General features: G+C 38.2%; 1 protein-coding gene across 2 annotated transcripts in view; it reads right to left on the reverse strand.

Moving 5' to 3' along the window:
• Positions 1-18642, reverse strand: part of ALDH1A2 (aldehyde dehydrogenase 1 family member A2) — a 112639-nt gene that overhangs the window by 58972 nt on the left and 35025 nt on the right. For both annotated transcript variants that reach the window (XM_001172159.6, XM_009429223.5), the window contains exons 2-3: positions 1493-1597; positions 1174-1314 (exon numbers count right to left, since the gene is read on the reverse strand). In XM_001172159.6, the coding sequence (XP_001172159.1) occupies positions 1174-1314; positions 1493-1597 (246 nt within the window). The remainder of the gene's footprint in view (positions 1-1173; positions 1315-1492; positions 1598-18642) is intronic.

An 18642-nucleotide genomic window follows, 5' to 3' on the forward strand; every position in this document is an offset into this window, starting at 1 on the left:
ATGTTACATATAGCTAGAATCCCAAACCATTTCCATAAAGGAATCATTTTGTTCCCATACTATGAACAGATTCCTGAGGGGGATGGTAGAAGGGAAGAACTACGGTAGGAGGGACACTGAGAAAGGGAAAAAATGATTCCTTCCCCAGAAGCAAGCCCAATAGTGACCTATTTTCCCAAGTAGGCGGAAGGATATAGTACTCATGGCTTGAATGCCCTGACTGAACAAGGAAACCCTAAATATTCATTGATACCAGGTGGAGATCCCAAATGTATAGTGCATACATTCCTAAATGGTTTCAGTTTCCAAAAAGTTTATATTCTCTAAGAAATTGACTTTTATTTTAAAAACAGCAACAACAACAAAACCCATTAGGGCAGGAGAAGTTCGTTATGTGAGGAAAATCATTGTTTTAGTGAAAGGAAGTTGCTATCTCCTGCTGTCTCTCCTTTCTACTGGCTCACAGAATGACAGGGCAAACGGAGCAGAAGTGTATGAGAGGTCCGTACCATCCCCTCTGGTTCTGAAGGATTCTTTTTACTCAAGAGAGGTTAACTCTGGGGAGGTAAAAACTTTTTCTATTTCATTCTCATAAGAATCATTTGATACTCGTTTTCTGCAAGCAGCATGGTGACTCTCTTGTTGCTTGACTGTTTTTAATTTGTCATGGGGAGGGGGAGTTTTAGAAAAGAAGGTACTTACCAGTCATGGAAAGCTCCAGTTTTCTCTTCAAAATTCAATGAGAAAAGATATTCAGCTGATCCTCCATTTCTCCTTCTCCATCTGATCCCCAAATCCAAACATGTCTCATTTTTCATATGTATTACCTATTCCTTTGCTTTTTCCCCAGGTCTGCTTCAAAGTATCCTTTTAGGAGCTCAAGACCAGCCTGACCAACATAATGAAACCCCGTCTCTACTAAAAATACAAAAATTAGCCAGGTGTGGTGACACGTGCATGTAATCCCAGCTACTCAGGAGGCTGAGGCAGGAGAATCGCTTGAACCTGGGAGGCAGAGGTTGCAGTAAGCTGAAATCGTGCCACTGCGCTCCAGCCTGGGCGACAGAGCTAGACTCTGTCTTAAAAAATAAAATAAAATACAGCTGAAGAATGTAAATTTCAGCAGAATGGCAAATGTGGGTTAAAGACTTAATGTTTTCTTAGGTTACTTACTGCAAGAACTGCCCTGTCCCGTTCCACCAAGTCTGCAAGCTTATCCAACAGACGTCCCCTTTCTGAAGCATCCATCCTTCTCCACACTGAACCAAGAGAGAAAGCCAGGCGGGCTGCCTGCACTGCTTTGTCTATATCTGCCTGTTAGAGAGGAAGAGGCACAACTGAAGAAAAACACTCCAAATAAAGGAAGAACCATCCACTGTCATGAAAAAAGTGAAGCATGAGCATGTAGTGGTGTACTGAGAGCATATGTTTGCTGCTCTGCTGTTTGAAGGCAGTTATTTCATAGGAAATCTTTTATCTACAAAAGACATACCTTGTCTGCTTCTTGAACTTCACACACCTGTTCTCCTGTGGCTGGATTATAGACAGGGAACACTCTCCCACTCTCTGAGTTCTGCCACTCGTTGTTTATAAAGATCTAAGGGAGTAGATAACAGAATGGGATCTGTGACACAGGTGATAAGCAGCCAGTCAATGGCCAAGTGTTACGGAACTACTATGGTAATAACACTTGTTGTATAATAAAAGTAAACAATTTGAAGTGTTTTAAGAGACCCTTCTAGACTCAACGCCAATTTAGGAATTTCCTCTATATTTTTGCTTTAACATCATACAAAGGCTAACCACAGTTCTTACCTTTCATGAACCTGTCAACTAACTAAAGATACAAATAAGGATAGAGTGTCTCACATACATACAATCATACACTGATGCTAAGGCAAGAGTTATCGATAGCCCAAGCTCTGGCTAGTATCCATGAGGGTTAAATAGCAGATCAAACTTACAGTCATCAAGCCTTAGATCCTACTTTCTCTGCCACAGGCCTAAGTGACTTCTCAAGGAAACTTGAATGGTGCTGCAATAAGCATTCACCTAATTTATACTCAGGTCCTGAACAATGACTCTAACCAAACTAACTAGTTAGTTAAACAAGTTATATGTGTAAATCCAAGTTAGATTTATTTCCCTTTGCTGAATAGGCTATATTGCAGAGCCAAAAAAGATGGGGATGGGGAGTTAGCAAGTGGGGTATAACTTTCAAATGATCACCCCAGGATTTCTTAAAATGCTTGGTCTCCCTATGTATGAAATTGAGATTAAAATGGCAAAGAGACTGAAGATTTGGAAAATTATTCAAGTCAATTTCTCATAAGATTTGTAATAAATGAGTTAAAGGACAAGGGAAAAGAAAAGGCAAGAAAAATTTTAAATTCTTATTGAGTGAGAAACCTAAACTAATATTTTTAGACCATGTCATCTTAGAGGACATACAAAGATGTTTTACTCTATAAAATTTACAGCACCACAATGAAATTTCTGAACTTATGAACCAGTCAGTCATCTAATTTAGGACAAAAACAATGATAATTATTTAGTGCCTGCCATTTAAAAAATAATCAGAGATGAGGCTTAATAAATATAAATCTACACTTGGTAAATATCAAATTCTAGAAAATGTCCCAAAGCTTTCCTTTTACATGTTTTCCTTGATTTGATAAAAACTATGAGCCCATGTAGAAGGAGGCACTGATTAAACTATAACTTTCTTTTCCCAAAGGATTTTTAAGATAAAGGAAAATACCTTAAATTTGTAGAGCACTTAACACAGCTGTAATGATACAAACAAAATGACCTTGTAATTGTACATTTTACAGTTTATAATACACAGTTCATAAACATGTGTAACAAAATTTACCCAATAAATACTCAGATAACTTCTAGTCACAGGAAAAATAAAGATGGTTAAGAGCGTTCCAGCCCTCCAGAGTCTGACAGTCTCTAGTAGTTTATTTAGTACTTACAATAACCCCGTGAAGCAGGGTTTTCTCTCTATTAAACATGAGAAAATTGAGAGGCAGGGAGCTTGAGTCCAAAGAAGCAGGTTCTTGTTGTGGCTGACTCAACAATGTGTTCTTTCCAATACACATAATTTCCAGGATTAGTCAGCCCAAAGAAACAGAACTAGTTAATGTCCAAGCCTGAGCTAGTTAGAATTCTTAAATTATTGGTCTGGTTCTCTTTTCATTCACTCTATTTAATAAATTTGCTCACAGCTGATAGCTCATTACATTTTCATGCTCCTCTGAACACAGTATAAAGTCCAGGTAACAAAAGGAGAAAATTAAAAAGTTAGTTTCATTAAGGATCCACTTCTTGGGTATTATCAGGTTTAGGGAAAAAGTGGTCTTACCAATGTCCCTATCCTTTTATTCACCATGTGACTGAATCAAACTTTTTAACCTTTGCAGTATCACCAAGGCCCACTGATCCTAGTTTTTTTTTGTTTTTTTTTTTTTTTTTTAAGACAGAGCCTTGCTCTGTCACCCAGGCTAGAGTGCAGTGGCACTCAATCTCAGCTCAATGCAACCTCTGCCGCCCGGGGTTCAAGTGATTCTGCTGCCTCAGCCTCCCAAGTAGCAGGGATTACAGGCACCCACCACCACGCCCAGCTAATTTTTGTATTTTTAGTAGAGACGGGGTTTCACCTTGTTGGCCAGGCTGGTCATGAACCCCTGACCTCAGGTGATCTGCCTGCCTCCCAAAGTGCTGGGATTACAGGCGTGAGCCACTGCACCCGGCCCCAAGTTCAGTTTTTAGGTTTCTCTGTGCAGCAGTTTTAATTATTTGTAAAGACTGATATTTCATGACTTTTGTTTCTTACAGGTTTTCCAAAAATCAAAAGGAAAAAATACTTATTTTTAGTAAGTTAAACTCATTTTCTTCATCACTTAGTCTATTGATCATTTTATAAATCTAAGATGCATTATAGGATCTAAGATACATTATGATATTTTAGTGATCTTACATTTCCTGTATTTTAAAGTATTTTGCTACTTCATTATGCTAGAAATTACTTCATCATCACTCATCAATTATTTCTAATTGTGCTAAAAAACTAAAATAAGGAAACAAAAAAAATTACGAAATTGCCTAGAAATGAATGTATTTTAAAGTATTTTGCTACTTCATTATGCTAGAAATTACTTCATCATCACTCATCAATTATTTCTAATTGTGCTAAAAAAACTAAAATAAGGAAACAAAAAAAATTACGAAATTGCCTAGAAATGAATGTCACCACTGTATCATCCTTCAGTTTTCTAATTGTGTTGTGTAATACATCTTTCAAAAAGTTATAAAAGAAGTCTAGAGATGCCATCTTTGCCATATTCTTTTCAGCTTCCATTGAACACAGTTAAGAATTTGGAATTCTTAATTTTCTGCCCATAATGGGATAAAGAATAAAATTAAGAGAAAGATATTTCACAATAATTAGATGAGTGAGAAAATGAAGGCAGAGACAGAGCACTTGAGATTCTAATGATGAGGTAAAACTGACCATAGAAGCAAAATCTTGGGCTATGAGTCCTTCAGATAAATTCTGTCAGACTTGAGAATCAGAGTAAACAATATATTTACAAAGACAAAAAGGAAACATGATATTCTAACCCATTAATTATTTAATAGGAAGGACTTCATCATTTAGTATTTTGCACAAGAACCTGGACCATCCTGCTTTGGTAAAAGGACATATGACAATTATTTTATCTTTTATAGTATTTGTTGATAAAATTTACTTGATATTCATAAATGGACAAATGCTGAAGGTAGGTATATATGTAAAGGTGACTGGGAAAGACAGACATTATGTAGAAATTTTAAAAGTTCATTGGGTTGCTCAATCTGATTGATTGACATTTATAAAAGTAAAAATGAAAATATTTTTGTAATTGTGAAACAAAAACATGGCCACCTTCTTTTCTACAAAATCATGAACCCTCAAATTTTTCCATAGCATTACACTGTGATAATAATGCATATGCAGGAAGAACCAGAGATAATGATGAGCTATAACCTACTAGAGATCTGTTTAAAATCTGGATCCAGTATTTACGAGATGATAATGTTCTAGGTTCATATATGACAGCTCATGACCAGTTATTTGCATTCAAAGGCATTGCCAATTTCAGGTTACATTACCTCCAAAATCAGGAAAATATGAAATAAAAATGTGGTCTGCTATGTTTAAATTCTTATTTTGCTGTTTTTTACCATCTCTTTATTCTTACTTCTGTAAATTATTCATAAAAATAAAAATAAAATGAATACATTGAAACCAGATGGTAAATGTGATGGCTATTTTTCCTGGTGTGCCAAAATTAAAATTTTAATTTTACTACATTATTATTTTTGTAGACCTAGTCTTATGACACTTAAAAAATTATATGGACAACTTTGTTGGTACATGGAATAACAAATATCTTCATGGTCAATACTTGAATGTTTGCAGCTCTCTAGGCAATGTCAAAAGTTTTGAATCCTGTCCATAGCATTATTCCCTGAGCAGGGCTCCTTGGAGAAATGGTGTATTTCAGAACTGTAGCAGGGAAAGTACAAGATGAGCCTGGAACATTGTGGTGCTTGAAATCAAGTAAATACTTAAAAATGGATAGGAACATAATAAAAAGATACAGAAGTCATCATGAAGAGGCTACCAATGGACAATACTGGAATAATTTAAACAAAAAATAAATAATGCTGGTAATAGATTATGACCCATAGAATGAAAAAGACATCCAAAAGTTCATAATGATATACATTTTTAAATGAATAAATAAATAAATGTGGGATAAGGAGGCGCTCTTCTTCACAGTAGAATTCCAACTACTAGATGTGAAGAGATGATGGGATTAGATGATTATTATTTGTAAAATACCATAGTAATAACTGCTTCAGGTAAAAATCATCACTAGATAGTAAAATTGGTGGGCAAATATGCAATGAAAAATGTATGATGGATATTCATGTAGTTTCAAAATATCTCCCCTGAAGATACTTAATTACAAAAGAAAAAATAGTAACTTTATGTTGGAGAAACTTGGCAGACGCCACCTTAATCAAATGATTAAAGCTGATGTCACCAGCAATGGGACAAATTGATATCATGTGCAGCTGATATGCTGAGAAACACAAGATCAGTTCTGTGGTAATCTTACCCAAAAGGCATAACCTAAATTCAAACATGAGGGGATACAACAGGCAAATCCAAACTAAAGCATATTCCACAAAATAATTGTCCCATACTTACTTAAAGTGCCAAGGTCATGAGAGGCTAGTAAAATTAAAAAACTGTTCCAAATTAAAGGTCACTAATAAGACATAAAAATTAAATGCATCATGTAACCATGGATTCTCTGATGGGCCAGGAAAAAAAAATACATATTATTGGAACAATTGGTGAAATTTGAATAAGATTTTTAGGTTAGATGATAATATTTTATCAATGTTAATTTCCTGATTTTTATACCTTTTATAATTTTAAGATCATTTGGGGAATCTGCATGAAGTGTATACAGAAATTTTTGCATTATTTTTAAACTTTATTTTTGTAAATCTGAAATTATTTCAAAATGGAAAGCAAAAAAAAAAGTTTAAAAGTCAGTGTCATCTTTCAGTGCCTACCTTTCATATTTTAAATGCCCCAAACAAATTTGTTAAACGAAGAAACGAGGATTCAACATCTTCACAAAAGTTTCTTTAAATGTGACTTTGCGGAAAATAAAATAAGCCACTCAAGCTCTGTCTTGAAACATGGCCCAATGATGCCAAATCATTTTAAGTTAAAGCCATGTTAATCTCAGTATAAGAAACCAGAATATTTTGCTTTGTAGTTTACTGAGTTTCAGAATTAGTATGAGGAAAAATGTGGGCTTTACTACAGAGGTCTTTGAAAGTAGAAAGTGTATCTGACCCTAAGTTACTTGACTGTTGCTCAGTTTCTTCATTTGGAAAATATACAAATACTGACTTATTAAAATCATGTAATTCTGTGATGCTTTAACCGAAGGTAAAAAGAACAGATGGTCCATAAAAGAAGGCACCTATCTAATCTAGGTTTCTCAGAGGTTGGAGGGATTAGTTCATATCCCTTTCTTTCCATTGTGGTTGTGAAGAACTAACTGTCGACTGACATATTATAGGTTGTTGTTGGTATTAAAAAGACAGAATGATAGGCACTTAGCTAACATTAACCAGAATGGAATGTCTGCTGAGAGAGGACATGAATCACTTTCTTTTTTATTATTATTTTTTAAATGTTATTTAAGTTCTGGGATACATGTGCAGGACATGCAGGTTTGTTATGCATGTAAACATGTGCCATGGTGGTTTGCTGCACCTATCATCACATCACCTAGGTTTAAGCCCCACATGCATTAGCTTTTTTATCCTGATGCTCTCCCTCCGCCCACCCCCTCCAATAGGCCCCAGCATGTGTTATTCCCTTCCTTGAATCCATGTGTTCTCATTGTGCAACTCCCACTTATAAGTGAGAACATGTGGTGTTTGGTTTTCTGTTCCTGTGTTAGTTTGCTGAGGATAATGGCTTCCAGCTCCATCCAAGTACCTGTAAAGGATATGATCTCATTCCTTTGTATGGCTGCATAGTATTCCACAGTGTATATGTACCACATTTTCTTTATCCATTGATGGGTATTTGGGTTGATTCCACATCTTTGCTATTGTGAATAGTGCTGCAATGAACATATGTGTGCATGTATCTTTATAATATGATTTATATTCCTTTGGGTGTATACCCAGTAATGGGATTGCCAGGTCAAATGGTATTGACACGAATCACTTTCTAACATCTTTCCTGATATGGTCAGAAATACAGTACCTCCCACACCAAGAACAAATCTGAAACACACTGAAGAACGAGGAGAATATATGTGAGGAACAAAATTTTCTTATATTTAATAGATGCGGTAAAAACATATGTAATATAAATGCAAGTTAAGATCTACCATATTAAAATATACCATGAACACATCATTCAAGCACTGGAACATTATTAGTATTACTGAAGCTACCTGTGTGTTTCTTCCTAATCCCGTCCTCCAGCTTGACCCACCCTGCCACTAGAGGTAACCACTAACCTGTATTTTTAATTTATTTATTCTTAGATATTTTCTTTCATTTTCTTGATCAAATGTAGTATTTATTTGATGCAGGTTTCTGTGTTTATTGTATCAATTTTGTAAAATGCATTAGGATCATCTTGATTGTCATTAACGTTTTATGTTTGTACTATGATCACTGAGAAAGCCATGCTGAAATTTCCCATGGTGGTGGATTTATCAACATATTCCTTAACTCTAAATTTCTACCTTTATAATTTTCGGGGTATTTTATTAGTGAATATAAGTTCATAACCATTAGATCTCTCTGGCAAACCATTTATCAATATGAAGTGATGCTCTTTATTACTAATAAAGCTTCCAATTTTAGAGCCTATTTTGTTTAATAGTAGCATAGCTACCCAAGCCTTTCTCCAGTATTTGTCTCATTTATCTTTTCCTGTCTTTCTGCTCTCAACTCTATCTTTATTATTTTGATGTGTCTCTGTAAGTGACATATGGTTAGATTTTATTTAATATGAAAATCTGCATTTTAACTAGCAAGTTTAATATATTTCTATTAACTTTTTGAGTTGGGGAGAGTTCACTAGAAGCAGTTTATATGACTGACTCCTCCACTTAGAAAAACCAGAACAGTATATAGACAGTCACACTTCAAATATATTACCCAAGAGAACACCGGAATTCAACAAAGAAGGGACAGGAAGCACCAAAAGTAAGAAAAGAGGTTGCCTCTTGCATCCTCCCTGACTGGGATCAGCTGGGAGCCAGGAGTGATTTCCCAAAGTGGGAAATGGGTGAGTGGGAGACTTCCAGCAGCCAACATCCCCACCGTGGAATTGTGCAATTCTGGCCACTTGAAAAGCCCTCAATCCTCCCAAGCCCTGAAACTAACACAGGGAGCTGCCAGGAGACCATGAAATGGAACTGCTCCTAGGAGAGAACTTAACACTGGGCCCCACATCCTTTCTGAGACCTAAGCAGCTACAGCAAGGCATCATTTCCAAACCTAGCCTTTGACAAACTTCGTGCTGTCCTGGGGCCCAGCAGTTCCAGGACTGAGGCATTAAGGAAACTCAGGCTATTACTGCTGGGACAGCAGGGCAAGCTGGGAGCGCTCCTGTAGCCAAGGCTAAGAAGCCAGTGAGACATGAGCTGAAGCACCCAGTGCTGGTAGACATGTGTTGCTGAGATCTAAGATGGAGACACAAGTTGCTGCTGGAATTGGTGGTGAGCTGGGCAGGGGTTGCTGCAGCTGGTGCAGGGGGATGAGTTAGGTGCAGGCTACGGCCACCAGGGTAGGGGATCAAGCCTCACTAAAACTGGGGCATGAAACAGGCACAATTCCCCACCTGCCGGTCCAGGCTGTGGCCACTGATGATGGCCACATCCTCTCCAGTGGCAGGGCCTCAATGCAGCTGCTACTGCCCCTCACTCAAGCACTCTGCCTAGGGCCTAAGAATTGCCCTACCCCTGCCCATCACAGCTAGTGCCTCCTCTCACCACTGTGGGGGCTGAACAAAAGCCTATCTGGCCTCACTTTGTTCCCCATTCCCCAGACAGAGTACATAGATTGAGGTCCTGGAGATTGCCCAACCCAATCTACCACCTTGGGTACCTGAACATTCCGTACAGGGTACTGAGGTTGGGCCTAACTTCCCAGCCAATACCACATAAGCTGAAATCTACCTGCAAGTGCTACCTCAGGCCTGGAGACTTGCCTGTCCAGCACATCACAGCCACTCTCAATATCCATGCACACTACTCAGGATGCAGAGGATCATCCTACTACTGCTACTGCCATTGCCATGCCATACAAGCTGCCTAGGGACCCGAGAACACATCCAACCACCTGGTCCACTGCTGCCACTACCTCCAGGGGGGAAAGCCACCTGAAGGCCAAGAATCAGCCTGCTCCAACACAGGTGCCAGGGTATTCCACACTGAGACACAAAGACAGGCACACTCAACCCACCACTGCAACCACTGGGGCCTAAAGACTGGCCTACCTGGCATCCCAGTCCTCAGCACAACTTCACCACAGCCTCTGCTAATAACCACACTATAACTTACCAAGGAAATCACAGATATCACTGATGTTGTTTACTGCCAAAGAAATCATATAGAGACTACACCACTGCATCCACCCAGAATCAAAGCCAAAATGCCCCATCCAACCGACACCATAGATACACCTTCAGGAAAAATTCCTCCCCTATGAAAGTAAATTCAAAAATAGGAAGAACCAACTGTTATACCAGATGTGCAGATATCAACATAAGGACAACATGAAAAAGCGAAGAAATATGACACCTCCAAAGGAACACAATACTCCATCAACAGATCTTAATCAGAAAATTTCAAAATCCCAGATAAAGAATTCAAAATATTGACTTTCAAGAATCTTAGTGAGATACAAGTGAATTCTGAACATAAAAAATCAGAAAAATAATTCAGGAAATAAATGAGAAACTTACCGAAGAGATAATTTTTTTTTTTAAAGAAACAAATAGAAATCTGGAACAGAATAATTCATTGAAGGGAAAAAATGCATTTAAAATCTTAGAACCAGGCAAAATAATTTCTAATCTTCAAGACAGGTCTTTTGAAATAATCCAGTAAAACAAAACAAAGAACAGAGAATTTAAAGAATATAAGCAAAGCCTTTGTGACACTTGGGACAATTTTAAAGTGACCAAATTTACAAATTATTAGTATAATCAAGAAACAAGAAACAAAGATGAAAACTTGCCAAGCCTAGCAATATTTAACACATGCAGATACAGGATGCTTAATGATTCTCAGGCAGATACAATATGAAAAGGTTTTCTACATGGCATATTGTTATCAGACTGTCTGAAGTCAATGATAAAGAGAAAATCCTAAAAACAGCAACAGAAAAGCATCTAGTCACCTATAAAGGAAACCCCATCAAACTAACAGCAGATTTCTCAGCAGAAACATTACAGGCCAGAAGAGAATGAGATGGTATATTCAAAGTGCTGGGGAAAAAAAAAAAAAAAAAAGGAACTGCCAACCCAGAATATTATCTCTAGCAAAATTATCCTTCACAAATGAAGGCGAAATAGACTGATTCCCAGATAAGCAAAGACTGAAGGAATTCATTACCACTAGACTGACCCTACAAGAAATGCTCAAAATAGGGCTGGGCAGGGTGGTGCATGCTTGTGATCCCAGCATTTTGGGAGGCTGAGGTGGGTGGAGCACCTGAGGTTGGGAGCTCAAGACCAGCCTGACCAAATCATGGAGAAACCTCCTCTCTACTGAAAATACAAAATTAGCCAGGCGTGGTGGCACATGCCTGTAATCTCAGCTACTGGGAAGGCTGAGGCAGGAGAATCGCTTGAACCTGGGAGGTGGAGGTTGCAGTGAGCTGAGATTGCACCATTGCACTCCAGCCTGGGCAACAAAAGCAAAATTCCATCTCAAAAAAAAATGCTCAAAATATTAACTCTGAAATATGGAAGTATAAAACTCATTTGTAAAGCAATCACACAAAGGAGGAAGAGAAAAGACTCAAATGGTACCACTACAGGAATCCAAACTACAGTGTAAACAATAAGAAAAAAAAAGAGGCAAAGAATATATAAAACAACCAGAAAAGAGATATAATGGCTGAATGGATTTTTAAAAAATGATCCAATTTTATACTGCCTAGAAGAAACTCACTTTATCAGTAAAGACAAATGTAGACTGAAAGTTAAGGGATGAAAAAAAGTGAAAAAAGATATTCCACTCACATGGAAACCAAATGTGAGCAGGAGTAGCTGTATTTATATCAGATAAAAACAGATTTTAAGCCATGACCAGTTAAAAAAAAAAAGGCAAAGAAGTTCATTATATAATGAGGGAATCAATTCAACAAGAGAATATAAAATCTAAATATGCATGCATCAAACACTGGAGCACCCAGATTCATAGAGCAAATATTACTAGATCTAAATAGACAGACTACAATACAATAGTGGGTGACTTCAACACCCTCACTGTCAGCACTAGACAGATCATCTAGGCAGAAAATCAACCAAAAAGCACTGGATTTAAACTAGACTTTACACCAAATAGACCTAACATTCTATCCAACTACTGCAGACTATACATCCTTTTCATCAGCACATGGAATATTCTCCAGAACAGACCATATGTTGGACCACAAAATAAATCTCAGCAATTTTTTAAAAATCATATCAAGTATCTCCTCAGACAACAAAGGAATAAAACTAGAAATCAATGCCAAGAACAACTCTGGAAACTATACAAATACATGGAAACTAAACAACATGCTCCTGAATGACCACTGTGTCAACAAATAAAAATAGAAATTTAAAAACTTCTTGAAACAAATGAAAAGAGAAACAACATACCAAAACTCTTGGGAATAACAAAAGCAGTGCTAAGAGGAAATTTTATAGCAATTAATGCCTACATCTAAAAAAAGTAGAAAGATTATAAATTAATAATCTTTATCAATGTACCTTGAGAAACTAGAAAAACACGAAGAAACCAAACCCCAAATTAGCAGAAGAAAATAAATAATAAAGATCAGATATAACTAAATGAAACAGAGACTAAAAAGAATACAACAGGATCAACAAAACAAAAAGCTGGTTCTTTGAAGAGATAAACAAAATTGATAAACTGCTACCTAGACTAACCTAAAAAGGAGAAGAATCAAACAAAATCAGAACTGAAAATTGAAAATAGAGACATTACAATGGATACCACAGTAATCTCTGAAGAACTACACATTGACAAACTGATAAACCTAGGGGAGATGGATACATTCCTGGAAACATATAAGCTACCAAGATTGAATCAGGAAGAAATAGAAAACCTGAACAGCTCAATAACAAGCAGCAATATTGAATCAGTAATAACAAGGTTCTCAATAAAGAAAAGCCCAAGACAAGAATCCAGCCAAATTCTACCAAACATACAAAGAATAACTAACATCAATCCTCCTGAAACTATTCGAAAAAATCAAAGAGGAGGAATGTGTTAGTCTGTTTTGTATTGCCGTAAAGGAATACCTGAGGATAGATAATTTAAAAAGAATTTATCTTGGCTTATGATTCTGCAGGCCATATGAGAAGTAGGGTGCCAGCATCTGCTCTTAGTGAGGCCACAGGAAGCTTAAAATCATGGCAGAATGTGAAGGGGAAGCAGGTGTGTTACATGGTGACAGAGGGAGCAAGAGAGAAAAGAGGAAATGCCAGACTTCTTTAAACAACTAGCTCTCATGTGAACTAACAGAGCAAGAACTCACTCATTACCTCAGAGAGTGCACCAAGCCACTACTGACAGATCCAGTCCCATGACACAAACACCTCCCACCAGGCTCCACCTCCAACACTGGGGATCACATTGCCACATGAGATTTGGAGGGGACATACATCCAAACCATATCAAGGGAATTCTCTCTAAATCATTCTATAAGGCTAGCATCACCCTAATACCAAAATCAGACAAGGATACAGCAACAAAATAAGAAAACTACAAGCCAATATCCCTGATGAAATAGACACAAAAATCTTCAACAAAATACTAACAAACCTAAATCAACAGCACATTGAAAAGATAACACACTATGATAAAGTAGGATTTTTACCAGGAATGCAAGGATGGTTCAACATACCAAATCAGCAAACATGATACACTGAAAATCTACAGAATGAAGGACCAAAACCATATAATCATCTCAATAGATGCAGAAAAAGCATTTGATAAAATCAACATCCCACTCCTATCGGTATGCTTCCAAGATGGCCAAATAGGAAGAGCTCTGGTCTGCAGCTCCCAGCAAGGTGAACACAGAAGACAGGTGATTTCTGCATTTCCAACTAAGGTACCCGGTTCATTTCACTGGGACTGGTTCGACAGTGGGTGCAGCCCACAGAGGGTGAGCCGAAGCAGGGCGGGACATCACCTCACCCAGGAAGCACAAGGGGTCAGGGGATTTCCCTCTCCTAGCCAAGGGAAGCCATGACAGATTGTACGTGGAGGAACAGTACACTCTTGCCCAAATACTGTGCTATTCCCACAGTCTTAGCAACCAGCAGACCAACGTATTCCCTCCCATGCCAGGTTTGGCGGGTCCCATGCCCACGGAGCCTTGCTCACTGCTAGTGCAGCAGTCTGAGATTGACCTCCGAGGCTGCAGCCTGGTCGGAGGAGGGGTGTCTGCCATTGTTGAGGCTTGAGTAGGTAAACAAAGTGGCCAGGAAGACGGAACTGGGTGGAGCCCACCACAGCTCAGCAAGCCCTACTGCCTCTCTAGACTCCACCTCTGTGGGCAGGGCATAGCTGAACAAAAGGCAGCAGACAACTTCTGCAGACTTAAACGTCCCTGAAGACAGGGACAGCTCTGAAGACAGCAGTGGTTTTCCCAGCACAGTGTTTGAGCTATGAGAATGGACAAACTGCCTCCTCAAGTGGGTCCCTGACACCCACTGTAGGCTGACTGGGAGACCCTCCCAGTAGGGGCCTAAAGACACCTCATACAGGCAGGTGACCCTCTGAGATGAAGCTTCCAGAGGAAGGATTAGGCAGCAATATTTGCTGTTCTGCATTATTTGCTCTTCTGCAGCCTCTGCTGCTGATACCCAGGCAAACAGTGGACCTACAGCAAACTCCAACAGACCTGCAGCTGAGGGGCCTGACTGTTAGAAGGAAAACTAACAAACAGAAAGGAATAGCATCAACATCAACAAAAACAACATCCACACCAAAACCCCATTTGTAGGTCACCAATATCAAAGACCAAAGGTAGATAAAACCACAAAGATGGGGAGAAGAGAAACCTGAGCAGAAAAGGTGAAAATTCCAAAAACCAGAGCACCTCTTCTTCTCCAAAGGATCACAGCTCCTCACCAGCAATGGAACAAAACTGCACGGTGAATGAGTTTGATGAGTTGACAGAAGTAGGCTTCAGAAGGTCGGTAATAACAAACTTCTCTGAGCTAAAGGAGCATGTTCTAACCCATCACAAGAAATCTAAAAACCTTGAAAAAAGGTTAGATGCATGGCTAACTAGAATAAACAGTGTAGAGAAGACCTTAAATGACCTGATGGAACTGAAAACCATGGCACCAGAACTTCGTAATGCACATACAAGCTTCAAGAGCTGATTCAATCAAGTAGAAGAAAGGCTATCAGTGATTGAAGATCAAATTAATGAAATAAAGCAAGAAAATAAGATTAGAGAAAAAAGAGTGAAAAGAAAGAAACAAAGCCTCCAAGAAATATGGGACTATGTGAAAAGACCAACTCTATGTTTGATTGGTGTACCTGAAAGTGACGGGGACAATGGAACCAAGTTAGAAAACACTCTTCAGGATATTATGCAGGAGAACTTCCCCAACCTAGCAAGGCAGGCCAGCATTCAAATTTAGGAAATACAGAGACCACCACAAAGATATTCCTCAAGAAGAGCAACCCCAAGACACATAATCGCCAGATTCACCAAGGTTGAAATGAAGGAAAAAATGTTAAGGGCAGCCAGAGAGAAAGGTAAGGTTACCCACAAATGGAAGCCCATCAGACTAACAGCAGATCCCTTGGCAGAAACTCTAAAAGCCAGAAGAGAGTGGGGGCCAATATTCAACATTCTTAAAGAAAAGAATTTTCAACCCAGAATTTCCCATCCAGCCAAACTAAGCTTCATAAGTGAAGGAGAAATAAAATCCTTCACAAACAAGCAAATGCTGAGAGATTTTGTCACCATCAGGCCTGCCTTACAAGAGCTCCTGAAAGAAGCACTAAACATGGAAAGGAACAACTGGTACCAGCCACTGCAAAAACAAGCAAAATTGTAAAGACCATCCATGCTATGAAGAAACTCCATCAATTAACGGGCAAAATAACCAACTAACATCATAATGACAGGATCAAATTCACACATAACAATATTAACCTTAAATGTAAATGGGCTAAATGCCCTAATTAAAAGACACAGACTGCTAAATTGGATAGAGTCAAGACCCATAAGTATGCTGTATTCAAGATACTGATCTCAACTGCAGAGACACACACAGGCTCAAAATAAAGGGATGGAGGAATATCTACCAAGCAAATGGAAAGCAAAAACAAAAGCAGGGGTTGCAATCCCAGTCTGATGAAACAGACTTTAAACCAACAGAGATCAAAAGAGACAAAAAAGGCCATTACATAATGGTATAGGGATCAATTCAACAAGAAGAGCTAACTATCCTAAACACATATGCACCCAATACAGGAGCACCCAGACTCATAATGCAAGTCCTTAGAGACCTACAAAGAGACTTAGACTCCCACACAATAATAATGGGAGACTTTAACACCCCACTGTCAATATTAGATAGATCTACAAGAAAGAAGGTTAACAAGGATATCCAGGACTTGAACTCAGCACTGCACCAAGTGGACCAAGTCTATTAAGACTCTCTACCCCAAATCAACACAATATACATTCTTCTCAGCACCACATCGCACTTACTCTAAAACTGACCACATAATTCGAAGTAAAACACTCCTCAGCAAATGTAAAAGAACACAAATCACAACAAACTGTCTCTCAGACCACAGTGCAATCAAATTAGAACTCAGGGTAAGAAACTCACTCAAAACCGCATAACTACATGGAAACTGAACAACCTGCTCCTGAATGACTACTGGGTAAATAACGAAATGAAGGCAGAAATAAAGATGTTCTTTGAAACCAGTGAGAACAAAGACACAACGTACCAGAATCTCTGGGACACATTTAAAGCAGTGTGTAGAGGGAAATTTATAGCAGTAAATGCCCACAAGAGAAAGCAGGAAAGATCTAAACTCAACACCCTAACATCACAATTAAAAGAACTAGAGAAGCAACAGCAAACAAATTCAAAAGCTAGCAGAAGGCAAGAAATAACTAAGATGAGAGCAGAACTGAAGGAGATAGAGACATAAAAATCCCCTAAAAAAAAAAATCAATGAATCCAGGAGCTGGTTTTTTGAAAAGATCAACAAAACAGATATACTGCTAGCAAGACTAATAAAAAAGAGAGAAAAATCAAATAAAAATGATAAAGGGAATATCACCACCGATTCCACAGAAATACAAACTACCATCAGAGAATACTATAAACACCTCTATGCAAATAAACTAGAAAATCTAGAAGAAATGGATAAATTCCTGGACACATACACCCTCCCAAGAATAAACCAGGAAGAAGTTGAATCTCTGAATAGACCAATAATCAGTTCTGAAATTGAGGCAATAATAGCCTACCAACCAAAAAGTCCAGGACCAGATGGAATCACAGCCCAATTCTAACAGAGGTACAAACAGCAAAGAGGATCTGGTACCATTCCTTCTGAAACTATTCCAATCAATAGAAAAAGAGGGAATCCTCCCTAACTCATTTTATGAGGACAGCATCATCCTGATACCAAAGTCTGGCAGAGACACAACAAAAAAAGAGAATTTTAGACCAATATCCCTGATGAACACTGCTATGACAATCCTCAATAAAATACTGGCAAACCAAATCCAGCAGCACATCAAAAAGCTTATCCAACACAATCAAGTTGGCTTCATCCCTGGGATGCAAGGCTGGTTCAACATATGCAAACTGATAAATATAATCCATCGCATAAACAGAACCAAGGACAAAAACCACATGATTATCTCAATAGATGCAGAAAAGGCCTTCAACAAAATTCAACAGCTCTTCATGTTAAAAACTCTCAATAAACTAGGTATTGATACAATGTATCGCAAAATAATAAGAGCTATTTATGACAAACTCACAGCCAATATCATACTGAATGGGCAAAAACTAGAAGCATTCCCTTTGAAAACTGGCACAAGACAAGGATGCCCTCCCTCACCACTCCTCTTCAGCATAGTATTGGAAGTTCTGGTCAGGGCAATCAGAGAAGAGAAAGAAATAAAGGGTATCTAATTAGGAAAAGAGGAAGTCAAATTGTCCCTGTTTGCAGGTGACATGATTGTATATTTAGAAAACCCCATTGTGTCAGCCCAAAATCTCCTTAATAGGCAACTTCAGCATAGTCTCAGGATACAAAATCAATGTGCAAAAATCACAAACATTCCTATACACCAATAACAGACAGAGAGCCAAATCATTAGTGAACTTCCATTCATAATTGCTAGAAAAAAAATAAAATACCTAGGAATCCAATTTACAAGGGATGTGAAGGACCTCTTCAAGGAGAACTACAAACCACTGCTCAACAAAATAAAAGAGGACACAAACAGATGGAAGAACATTCCATGCTCATGGATAGGAAGAATCAATATTGTAAAAATGGCCATACTGCCCAAGGTAATTTATAGATTCAATGCCATCCCCATCAAGCTACCAATGACTTTCTTCAAAGAAGTGGAAAAAACTAAAGTTCATATGGAACCAAAAAAGAGCCCGCAAAGCCACGACGATCCTAAGCAAAAAGAACAAAGCTAGAGGCATCATGCTACCTGACTTCAAGGCTACAGTAACCAAAACAGCCTGGTACTGGAACCAGCACAGATACACAG

This window comes from Pan troglodytes, chromosome 16 (assembly GCF_028858775.2).
Source record: "Pan troglodytes isolate AG18354 chromosome 16, NHGRI_mPanTro3-v2.0_pri, whole genome shotgun sequence".
In the NCBI taxonomy this organism is placed as follows: domain Eukaryota; kingdom Metazoa; phylum Chordata; class Mammalia; order Primates; family Hominidae; genus Pan; species Pan troglodytes.